Source organism: Nanorana parkeri, unplaced genomic scaffold (genome assembly GCF_000935625.1).
Source record: "Nanorana parkeri isolate BGI_ZX_2015 unplaced genomic scaffold, ASM93562v1 scaffold2137, whole genome shotgun sequence".
Classification (NCBI taxonomy): Eukaryota; Metazoa; Chordata; class Amphibia; order Anura; family Dicroglossidae; genus Nanorana; species Nanorana parkeri.
In genome coordinates this window covers 69,258-82,250 of record NW_017308405.1, presented here as the reverse complement: position 1 = coordinate 82,250, position 12,993 = coordinate 69,258, and the positions used below count along the sequence as shown (strand labels likewise).

Here is a 12,993-nt window from a genome sequence, read left to right as displayed (position 1 = left end):
TTGCATTTCAGCAGCAGGATTGAAAGTAAATGATTGTTCATTCTTTTAATACCCATTAGAATTATACTAATGACTCCACATAAAGTAAATATATAATTTTATGTCAATTTTTTTGCTGTTGCCAGGCAATAAATAGGATGAAAAATTTAAAAGTGGCCAATCCTTACAAGACTCTATAAGCCTGTATCTACAATGACCATTATACATTAGTTAGTCAGTGTTTACAAAAACGTTTAGCATGTTTACACTGGTGGTACAGATTTCCAAATCTCGAAGGATCGGCCGAAGCTACGGCCAGATCCTTCGGCAGCTTCGTGAATAGACCCCTATAGTCTCATGGTTTGAGAGCTAAATGGATAGTAGCAATGATAACAATAGTCATGAAAAGCAAGATAACTTGCTAATAATAATCTCTCTTCTGAAATACCAAACACTCAACATAAGTAGACACATCTGTACAGAGTTATGATTCAGTTGATTCACTGATTAATGAAAACAGTTGATTTAAAAAAAAGAAATATTCGCTAAAAATACAAATCAACTGACCATTGTAAAGGTGCCCATACACTGTACGATTATCATACGAGAATCGCGGGAAATCCTGCGATCGTACGATAATCGCAAAGTGTATGGAAGGCGTGCAACCGTTTCTACTGTACGGTCGCACGTCTTCTATTGAACAAGCAGGCTGGAAAACCGGCTGGGAATCGTACGATTCTCGGCGAGTAAGTGGCCTGCTTGTTGGACAACTGCCGAACGGGCAGGTGTGCGCACACACACACTGCCCCTTTGCAATCATCCGGAGCCCGCCCCTCATTGCAGTCATCAGAAGCCCGCCCCTCAGGGGGGTGGGCTTGCGATGATCGCAAGTACGATCTGCCTGTCCAAGATAGGCAGATCGTACGTTTTTTAAAATTACTTTACAACCCTCGCAAGACAAAAGTCTTGCGAGGGTTGTAAAGTGTATGGCCACCTTAAAGCAGCCAAGTGTTTAAATAGTTTATCACAGCCTGTTACATTGCACATTAATGTGCTTTGCATTAAGGCAGCATATTCTTTTATATGTGCTGCTTAATGCACCAAAATGGACCATTAATTGGGCCTGATTCATTTTTGCTAGTGCGGTGTACAGCAAAGCACAGTAAGGTGTTACTGGGCATTGTGGTGCAGAGCAGCACAATAAATAGCGTCACAGAGCACCAACACACATCACACGTTTTACGTTTGAGTAGCACATGTGTTAACACAGTGCATTGGTGTGAACGGGCCATCATAGGGAGGACTCAGAAAAACAAAAAGGTTAATGTTACTGACACAATTCATCATATCTTTTATTTTATTCTTACTATAGTTCCACTTTAAATTCTAGGGGGAAAATGTCTCTCCGTGTCTGCTCTATTGTTTCCAGCTGTAGAATGAGTGAATCTTATTGGGATTCCCCATTAGAGTAAGGGATCATGTTTTTCCCGTGCTCTGATAAGGAAGTTAGATCATTTACAAAAAAAAAACAAAAAACATAATTTGTAAGTATACTTCTTGTAGTGAAAAAAGGATCATCCCAGAAAATGGTATTTAGGCTTTATCTCCAGGAAGCTCACATAAAGTCACAAATAGGTCTTAAATGTTGTAAAGCTGCATGAGATAAAGGGATTTTGAGTATTCAGTTGTCCCTATTACCTTCCAGTTGAGTTTCCCCTTATTCCTACAGTGAAGGATCCCTTCAATCTGCGTTTATAAAATATACTGTGCACACATACATCAATTTTCAAAGTCCCACAGTCTTTGTGACACATGGGAAGGAAGGAAGATCATAAATACTTAGCAATTTCATACTGTTGTATAGTTTTGATAAAAGGCTACCCTTGCTAGTCACACTAGAGCTTCTTTTCTCGTTCTTCCTCATGCACTAACCCTGACATTACTTAAATTCATCTCTTTCATAGTAAACATCATCTTGTGTATGGAGCCTGGGTGTTCTAGAGGATCTATTGGTAGATGCAATGGCCCGTATGACACTGTACAAAGCACTATAAGAAGGGATCTCTTTTTCATTTTTTCATTCCCACATTTTTTTGAACTCTTAAAAGAATAAAAATTATGACAACATCCTGATTATCCATGGCCAAAACCCAATTATGTGAAGGTAGAAATTAGTGAGACAAATCCAAATCACAAAGACTTACTGAATATTAATGAGACTTGGCAGGCAGGACGCCACGACTAGCTACCGTATCTGGCAGTTATGACAACTAGGTCACCTACTTCCCATTTCTCAAATGTACTCTGGGGGCTCTATGATGTTTAGCAGATTATGAACTGAATTTAGCTCCTTTATGAACAAAGGAACTCAGAATTTTTTCTTGCCTTCAGATATTTTTCTTACGGAGCTCCTGCAGGGCTAACTGTAGTGTATTCTAGATTGCTGACAAAGTATGATATTTGTTTCATTGCTACAGGCAAAGTTTGTGCTGTTGACAAAAACGCGGAAACAACATGTTGACTTTTTGAGATAGTACAGGAGTAAGACTACTTTCCTCCAGTTACGAGTGTGATCTTTATATCTGAAGATTATAGGGATAATGAAGTGCATGCAACTGTGCACAGTCCTCACCAGCTCTCTTCTGATGTTACACAGCTGAGCCACGGGCAGAACAGCACTAATAAGCCGATGAGGACTTCTCAGCTGAAACACAAAACCTCTTTTTCTGCAGGGGGTGCATAAGAGTTATAATTGCAAAGGCTTCTGGGAAATTAGTTGGCTTCTCTTGCAAATCCCCCATGGGAGTGAATATGCAAGTATAAACAAAAGCAAGTTAAAAGGCACCAATAAACCTAAAATATAAACATTGTTCTATACATGTAAAATATTTATAGATGGATTTGAAAACATTTCAACAGCATGTCAGAATTAATTCAGGCAGAAGTTAATTGCTGTAATTAACGGGGAAACATTTTCTTGCAGGCAGCTGACTTCCTGACCAGTAACCTTGTTGGTGGATACTGGTTTCTTTTTAGCATGGCTAAAGCCCCCAGTTCAAAGAGATTGCCATGGAAATAAAAAGCTGCTGCAGAAATAAAGTGCATACACTTGTACAGAGATACATACACAAAACGGCAGCAGTCTTCAAGCACCTGAGGCTTATGGCCGAATACTGGGCTGTTCTGACAGGCAAAGCTCCGGCACTTTCTGATTGCTTGCCTGCTTTTGCACCTCGTTTGCATTCCTCATGATCGGTTAGGCAGACCTTCATAGTGATGGGCCAGTAAGAAGAACCAGGGGGCACGAGATATTGGCAATCTTTGACATTAGCCAGAAGTGTCTGAGATTTACTTTTCAGAATGGCCTAGTATTCAGCCATAACTGCATGCTTATAGAGATTGTTGCAGGCTCCTCTGTGTTCTGCACTTTATACCTGCAGATTTTTTTTTCCTTGACAAATGCATTGATTTAGTAAAGTAGTAGAGCATGTTCCCTTTCACAGTTAATTTTCACTATGCAAAGTTTATTTTCACTTATCTTAGTCAATGACGTGAAATAAAGTAAAAATTCCGTTTTTAAAAAACACCCAATCATGCATCTTTAAAAAAAAAATTCTTGCATGGGCTTTGGAATTCTTTGCAAAGTGAATTTTAACTTTGTTTCACCTCATTCACTAAGATAAATGAAAATTCACTTTGGAAGTGAACATGCTCTATTCTTCTAGTAAATTAGGGTCAAAGTCTCTAACACTGATTTTGGAGGTAGAACATAAAAAATGCCGCCATGTTAAAGGATAGTTCACTTTCTTTTTTCCTACCCTCTTCCCCACCTGTACCACTTTGTGGCCTTAACTCATTTAAATGGAAAGCTTTTCTATTAGTCTATCAGACTGTACAGTAGATGGACTTTCCATTAATGTGAATTGAGACGACCGCATGAATTGGTATCAGAAGATTTCCGCCAAGGGTTCATACAGTAAAGATCTGGAAACAGTGATGTTGTAGATATGCTATGCTGAAATTGTTGGGAAAGAGGATATCAGCTAGAATAGGAAATGTGTGATTATTTTTTAACCCAGCATTAAAATATATTCCTTTGCATCCTCTTGAAGGATTTAACACTATAGATATTCCACAATACAGTGTTACAATTTATGAATAATGAAAATCTTCTTTATTTTATAGGCTTTATCCCTCCACCGCTGATCTTTGGAGCTGGGATTGATTCCACCTGCCTCTTCTGGAGCACGTTTTGTGGGGAGCAGGGAGCTTGTGCGCTATATGATAATGTTGCCTACAGATACCTTTATGTCAGCATTGCTATAACACTGAAATCTTTAGCATTTATCCTGTATACCACCACATGGCATTGCTTAAGAAAAAATTATAAGAGGTACATCAAAAACCACGTGGGAGGGCTCACGACAAGTGAATTTTTTGCATCGACTTTGACCTTAGATAACCTGGGCAGAGACACTATCGCCCAAAAGAAAACGAACAGGACAAAATTCATCTATAACCTTGAAGACCACGAATGGTGCGAAAACATGGAGTCTGTTTTATAGTAGATGGACAGACAGCTTGACCATTGTCCAGGAAGAATTATTTATTTTTTAAAGGAATAAATCTATATAAATTATTTCTTTCGGTCAGACCTAGGATGGTTTACTGAGGTATAAGTTCATGTTTGGAAAGAACAATGCAGTTGTTTGTTTTAAAGCCATCAGCATCTGATCTTCCAGTGGGTTGGATACAGTATCAAGCCTTTTTGGCTTGTTTTTAATGAAGAACCCACCATGGGATGTGAAACTAAACAAAGTTGGCATGGCACCAGCCTACTACCTAGTGGCACTGGGCAGCACGCTGTTTTGATTGATACAAGAGCAAGTCATTTGCTGGGTGGTGGCTGACAGCACATTACACTTAAAATCAGCTCTACCATTGCTGTGAATGGCAGAAAGAACCAGGCTTTAAGAAATCCTAATCAACCTAATGACTTTTAAAATTCAGTTTTTTTGCCAGATTATTGATTGAAATGTAACCCTGTACTGCCACCAATGCTTGTATCCTATGAATAATCTCTGTAATGATGCACAAAAACTTAATAGAGTATGATCTAGGCTTTCCTTTGTTTTGGAAGATTTTAGATTCAATACACAGTAATCAACAAAGATGTCTTCCCTACATAGGATGCAGCAGCATACTTTATTGAATAGGAGCCATTAATACTTAGTATTAATGTTATGGTTGCTACAATGCATAGTAATCATAATCTTTTATTAATGTACATGAAAACTGTTTCTTCCACTGGTTAACTTAGGGCTTTTTCTGTACAAATTTGTAGATTTATTGGCCATTGTACTGAGTCAGCTGTTCCTCCATTAATGGGGATTAAAATCACAGTCGGGGATATTTATGAGATTGAGAACTGGTGCATGTAGCTGTGCAAACAAAATGTTAAACAAAAACCTTGTGACTGTTTTTCAAGTACTGTTTACAAACCTAAATCAAATATTCATTTGTTAGCTTTTAAGCAGCTTTCTATATATCAAAACCCTAGCATTTTATAAATGTTCCCAACTTTTAAGAAAAAGTACTATGTATGTAAGTACTATGCTATATGATTGGTAAGCAAGTGTGTTACTAGGCACAAGGCTATTTTACAATGGTCAGTAATCTCATCAGCTGATAAGCATGTCTGGAGCTCCTCCAGCTGTAGATACCTTCTAAAGCTATAGACTGCATTACTTCAAAACTCCTGAAAAAAAACCATAGGGTTACCACAATATGTAGCCAGTTATAGATATGTTCTATTCCTATGAGGAAGCCCTAAGTCAAAATACTGTAAATATGGGACCTGTTTTTTTTTCTCCCAAAGGAAAATTCTTGGATAAAGAATTAATAGGATTAGATGCAGAATGGCAGAGGTACTAATCTAATACCTCTGTGCCTATGGGTCAGCATCACCCGAAGATTCCACAGCATGCAGTGTTTTTTTTCCAGCTGCAGCTGCTGCCCCACTTAATCTGTCAATTAAATTTCCTCATTGACGGTTAAAGAACAACTTCTCCATCAGGCTTTAATGCTGACAGTGGCCACTGCAGTACATGAAGACTGAAATGCTCATGGTGTCTCCTTTAGGTCCTGCTAGTTTGGAGGCACTAAAGAGGTTTATACCAATAACGTATTCCAGAGCACTCACCACCTAAAGTATTAAATTCTTCTTTTTCAAAGCAAAATTGTAGCTCCCAATGAGTAGGTTATACTAAAACGGATTTGTATATCTAAAATACAGCTGGGTTTAGTTCTCTTTCATGTATTCCACCAGTATCATATCTCACCTACTGCTTTATACTCACAAGAAATTGTGCTCCTTAGCTATTCTCAAAATGATTTTAGTAGATGATCCAAATTAGCAAATAATGTGGGTTTTCTAAGCAAAGTTCTTACAAGTGTATGACCTATACTTGTGTATATGTAGTTGACTGGGAGACAGTCTTCTAAGACAACAGCAATAATTTGTATTTGTCTATTTGTTATAAGATGTGACTGAGAGTGTTTTAAGTGTGTGTTTGGTAGCTACTGTTCAACAAGAAAGGCATTTTGGAAGCTATTGTAACTCCAAATCACTACAGTGCCCTAAAATTATAATCAAGTGTGATTGCAACTGTTTCCAAATCTCTCTTCTCTAAACATCTTTCATATCTGGTATGTTTACATTTTAAACATTGAATTTTAGTCAATTGCTCTTCTTTAAAGGGTCAGCCTACCCAGAACCTTATATTTTAATAATTGGTGAAAGCTGCCAGGCCAAAGCATATGCTGGCTCCTTATATCTCTTTTGGACTCCAACCATGAGATATCCATTTCACGGTTCCTGGGTATGTTCCTGCCCATTTTGAAGTCAATCCTTTCATGCTCCTGCTCATGTTGTATTTTTCTCTTGTTGTATTCATAATATAGAATTAAAACCCCCCTTGCAATGGCCATGGCAGGTGTGAAGAGTAAGACCCAAGAATTCAAAGGCAGATATATCACTACTGCAGTACCCCAAAGTTAAAAGAAACTGTTGGAGGATTTAACTCCCTAGAATCTAAGAAAAACTAAAATATCAGGGCTGGATGGACTTACCCTTTAAAGAGCTTTTCTAGGAAAATATAAAACGTAATAAATATATTCCTGTGGCAGTGATGAGCGTGCAGGTGGGTCTCTACACTATAATGCCCTTGACTCTTGCATAGCGGTACCAGTGCTAAGGCAGGTGTTGACTTAGCTCACATGCATTAAACTACAGATACCTAAATAGTTGTAGATGCATCAAGCTGTAGGAGTATCTTGTTTGCAGGACATTCCACAAAGCTCTGTGGATACCTCTAGCCCTTTGGTATGTACTTATGTTGCAAAGGCTTCTTTACTGACCAGTTGGCATCAGAAGCGAACATATACACTAAAATGTTTCAGTCTTTGGCTTTCCATGAAGTCCAAATTCTTGCCCACCAGTGTGCTGAGTTAGAAATATTGCTTCCCTTTTCTGAATAACCTGTTTAGATTGTAACCAATTACAGCTTTTGATGACTTGCAATTAGCATCTTGATACAGATTAATTCTTGACAACCACTTTAATGAGCTCCTCCCATCATTGCAAATTTACGATTGATTATCTTAACAGAAAAACATAATCACAGATAAATGAAGAGTTCCCATACCTGCACCATGGCTTTTTATTGTAAAGGGAGGACTTGCACCTGTTTCAACATACAGCTTAGTTATAAGCAAATAAAACTTTTAGCTTGGTAGATAGATTATTTCACAATCCAGACTTCCAGGCTCTTCCGCTTTCCTTACCACAAAAGCCTGGCATTTTCAGCCACATGCTAGAATTCACAGGATCTAATTTCCTGGCATAAAAAGTTATGTTTTGTAATTTTCCAGAAACACAAATATTTGTTTATTTTTATGTTTGAACTATATATGACTTGACGGTTTTATTTGCAAAATGTTTTATATGTTTTGAATACCATTTTTAATTATTTTATATTCATTTCATATGTCTGAAACATTTCTTGTTAAACAAATAACATGGCTTCATACAAAGAATATTTTCTTGGCAAATGTCTAAATATTGAAAATTATAAGTGACAAAATGAATTGAAGAGCGTCTTCACAGTTGTCATTTATTTAGCATTTCTTTACACAGTACATATTTATTCAAAACCAATAATTTTATGAAGTGATCGTCATGCCTGAGTTAGCTTTTTCTCTTTAAAAAGCATTTTCACATTTTGATTTTACACCGATAAAGGTTGCCATATTCTGAGGCAGTGCCATATTTACCATAAGGGCCAGATCACCCACAAGGTGCCTTAAGGATATGTCTAGGGTCCTGGTGGATGTCCAGGGGCCTCTTTTTCAAACCTGGAAATGGAATGAAATCCTTTATTCTTCCACCAGAAAAACTCACAACAGCATTCATAAGAAATATAAACAAATATTAAAAAAAATCTTGTGCCAATTAGAAATATCTAACAGATACAAAATGAGAACACTAGAATACATGGCATTACAATGTTTACTGTATTGTAGCAAGTGAACAACCCAAGTGACATTGCTAGTCATATGGGGCTTTAGGAAGAAAGAAGGTTACAGTATATTTACAGTAGGAGTGCCTCATCCTCAGATTGTGGATTACATTGTCACAGCATAGGCACTCTGCAGTCACTGCTTGGCCAGTGTTCCATAAAACAAACAATAATAAATGGCGATTTCTCCTGATCAGCAAGACTATGAAGGTTTTTCAAGGTATATACTAGACGTGTGTGTAACATGATTGAATATGGGAGAAAGTTTAATCTCGAGTTTAATTCCACTTTAAGAAATTTCTCGGTATCTACTGGAGTCTGAGAACTGTTGTCCAGCTGAGTAGTGACAGTAGCATCACTGCCACCATACAAGGCTGGAGTAGGGAAGAGTGAGGAGCTAGAGGAGGAGAAGTGGGGGGGCCTTCACAAAGAAGATAATGTTCAAAAGAAGCAAGAGCGGATTGATTTATTATCATACTTCAGTGGCCAATGTTTTCTCCTCATTCCCAGCATGTCAAGCTCACAAGGCTATGATGGATTTTCAAGGTATATATTAAAAGTGTGTGCAACATGCTTGAATATGGGAGAAAGTTAATATCTTGAGTTTAATTCCACTTTAAGAACTTTCTGGGTATCTACTGGAGTCTGAGAACTGGTGTCCAGCTGAGTAGTGACACTAGCATCACTGTCACCATACAAGGCTAGAGTGGGGATTTTTTTTTTCTATTCTGACACGGCTCCGGAGCGCCCGGGAGAGTTTGCTGTCTGGAGATCAGTGTCCCTGGTTAGCTGGTAACCAGGGACGCTGATCTCTCTGCAAGTGGCCGGAGCCAGCCCTAAGATCACGGCTGGCTCCGCCCAGCTGTCAGAAGCAGGCTGTCGGCCGGCCAATGGCCGGCCGCTCGGCCAGCTTCGGCCTTCAGCGTGGCTCAGGGCTATAGTGAATAGCCTGTACAGCACCCCTTCGGTTCTGCTAGTAGAAGGATTACCCACTAACTTACATGTCATCATGCTGCCTGCACTCTTACGGGATGAAATGGAGAGCTTTAACCTGTTAGCTTGAATCTCTCTTAGAAAATATAAACTTTTACGTTACTAATTGGAAGAGGGAATCTTATTTTAAGCCATTGAGAATGTTACAAAATATTGTTTTAATGTACCAGCCGCAAGTTTTTCAGAAAGAAATATGTTCTTCTTTAAAATAATGGTGTCTTGTTATACTGTGTATGATTCAAACAGTTTTAAGCTAAATGTGAGCCAGACACAAAATAATGCAGCTCTGTATTCATGATCACATCATTAAATGTGTTTTCTCTAACGTTCATTGAAAGACACAGCTTGATGATAATAAGTAACCTAAGCAGCAGCAGCAGCATACCACTAGGCTGCTTATTATCATCAAAATGTGTCCTTCAATGGACTCCAAGAAAATGATTTTATGGTGAATACAAAAATCCAATTTTTTTAATGCAAGCAGTATAAGTATCTAATTTGGAGTTGGTTTCAGCTTCCTGCAATCCCCTGTACATATGTGCTTGGACTGGAGGGAAATGGAGGGAAAAGCAACAGAAGCAACCAATCATGGGCTAACAAGGGGCATGCTGATATGTGGAGAGAGCATAGAGGTGAGCTCACCAGTCTTCTGTGTCTCCTCTCACTGTCCGGTCACAGGCTGGGAGGGGGACAAGATCTGTAAGTGTTATATAGCTACAGCAGAGAAAAATCAGGTGTCCCCCCACCAAGTAGAACTGTGCTGTGTAACAGATATGCGTAAATCTCAGAAGTGGATGGACAAAAATACATCTCCTTCGGGAGTTAAAACAACAACCATAAATGTGCTTTACATGTTTTTGTTACTGTTTGCCTTGAGTTCAGCTTTAAGATCTCTGTTAGAGGGTCATTATACAGGGGTTTATTTACTAAAGGCAAATACACTGTTCATTGTGAAAGGGAATTTTCACTTTGCAGGGGAATAGTCCCTTAGCTTAGTGAATGAGGTGAAGCTCTGCTGACTTCCATCATCCAATCATATGCAAACAGAAATAGTGTTCTTCTTTTCTTTGCACATGCTTGGTAGTCTTTGCAAAGTGAATTTTAACCCAAATTCAGTAAGCTAATGGAAAATTCCCTTGCAAAGTGAACAGCCTGTTTGCCTTTAGTAAATAAACCACACAATGTCAAGACGTGTGCTTTTATTGACTGGAATCTGATGGTGTCCCTGCTATCTTAATGGCTTGGAGCAAATGCCTCTTTAACCCTTTGATTAAAAAAAAGGCCCAAATGTCATCCACTCCCTTTTTAAAAAAAGTTTTCTAGGTTTACAAGTCATCTAGAATCTGTTTATCAATAAGATATAACAAACAGTCCAGGCGAGGTTGCTGTTTAATTTAAATTAAATCTGTGAGCATAGAAACTGGGGAGCCGCCACTGCTGATCTGAGTTTAGAAGGTGCAGACTCTAGGGCTGTCATCCTGATCCTTGTTTTACTCCATGGAAGTCACTGACCAAGAACAAGCATACAGAAGTCTAAAAACCGTTGACTCACATCCTACTTGATTACAAGTCACTGGACTGGTGAATTAAGTAAAGTCGTGTTCACTCTGAATACCCAATCACTTGCAGGCAAATTTAAAAAACATACAATTTTACCTTGCATGTGATTGGTTAAAATGAGCACAGCTTCACTTTGCTGAGTATGGTAAGTGAACATTCATTATTTCTTTGTTTAATGTGGACATTTTAGTAACTTTACAAGTTTGCATTACTGACACATCACAATATACAGCATAGGATTCACATCACTGTGTTATCCCTGTGCTGACATATATAGACCCAGGATGATGCCTGAATAAGATGGCTCCATCTTTATTGTTTAGAAAAGCAACTGAAGACATTTCAGGGAAATGCTGTGATCTCTGTTAGAGGTAATAATGACCTGTAAGTATACACTTACAAATACTGAGCATGCATGAGAATATACATGTAATACGTTCTCACGAGCAGGGCCCTCCTAACTAGGGATGGGCTGCACGTTCGAGTCGAACCTATGTTCGACTCGAACATAGCATGTTCTAGCGTTCGCCAAACGCCGAACATTATGGGATGTCCGCGGTCTGATCAACCGCGGGACATCCTTCACTTTGCTACAATGTAAAGTAGTGAGTGTACAGCTTGTATATCAGTGTACATTTGCTGTCCCCTCAAAAAAACTCATCACACAGCCATTGATGTCTAAACCGCTGGCAACAAAAGTGAGTACACCCCTAAGTGAACATTTCCACATTGGGCCCAATTAGACATTTTCCCTCCCCGGTGTGATGTGACTCGTTAGTGTTACAAGGTCTCAGGTGTGAATGGGGAGCAGGTGTGTTAAATTTGGTGTTATCGCTCTCACTCTCTGATACTGGTCACTGGTCACTGGAAGTTCAACATGGCATCTCATGGCAAAGAACTCTGAGGATCTGGAAAAAGGAATTGTTGCTCTACATAAAGATGGCCTAGGCTATACGAAGATTGCCAAGACCCTGAAACTGAGCTGCAGCACGGTGGCCAAGCACAGTGGCCAAGACCAAGACCATACAGCGGTTTAACAGAACAGGTTCCACTCAGAACAGGCCTCGCCATGGTCGACCAAAGAAATTGAGTGTACATTTGAGGGGACAGCATATGTACACTGATATACAAGCTGTACAGTCACTACTTTACATTGTAGCAAAGTGTCATTTCTTCTGTGTCGTCACATGAAATGATATAAAATATTTACATAAATGTGAGGGGTGTACTCACTTCTGTGAGATACTGTATATATGAGGCCCACACTCCTGTCTGGAAGTGAGAGTAAATCTCTTTAACAGCAACACAGACAGGAGTAAAAATGCCTTTGTTTAAGCTACATAGGGAAATGCTAGAAATCCACTGGCTTTTTATTGTTGTCTGTTTCCCTGTTGCAAATTTTTGCTCACTTCCTGTCTGGTAAAAGGTTGTCCCCAGAACAGAAAGGGAGGAGAAATCTCTCTAATGGAGACCTGGCAAGCAGTAAAACCTGACAGGTGTTCTAACCTTTCCCCATTCTATCCAAAGCACACACAAAAAAGCAAGCTTTAGGTATAGATATTTGTGTTGTATTGTTATTTGTAAAAATAAAAATTTTAAATAAATCATTGCTAATTATATAAAACATCAGTTAACATACTTCAAAACTGTAGAAAAAGTAAAATAAAATTAAACCTTGCTTTTTTCTGTTTCAAGAGAACTATCCCTGCCAGTAATTTCATGCCGGTCCTTTTATTAGTGAAGAGGAGCTCAAAATCATGTGTGTTTGACAGGGTCAGACAATTTCCCATTGAGGTGACAAGAGGCAATTCTCAGTGACATGAAAAGCTCTTACCTGACATCACTTGTAGGCAATGTCACATGGCAGCTTTTCATGTCAGTG

General features: G+C 38.8%; 1 protein-coding gene across 1 annotated transcript in view; it reads left to right on the top strand.

The window, feature by feature from the left end:
• SLCO3A1 (solute carrier organic anion transporter family member 3A1) overlaps positions 1-5,567 on the top strand; it is a 72,843-nt gene extending 67,276 nt beyond the window's left edge. The window contains exon 8 of the mRNA XM_018572804.1: positions 4,165-5,567. Within this exon, the coding sequence (XP_018428306.1) occupies positions 4,165-4,544 (380 nt within the window). The 3' untranslated portion in view covers positions 4,545-5,567. The remainder of the gene's footprint in view (positions 1-4,164) is intronic.
• The last annotated feature ends 7,426 nt before the right edge of the window (positions 5,568-12,993 follow it).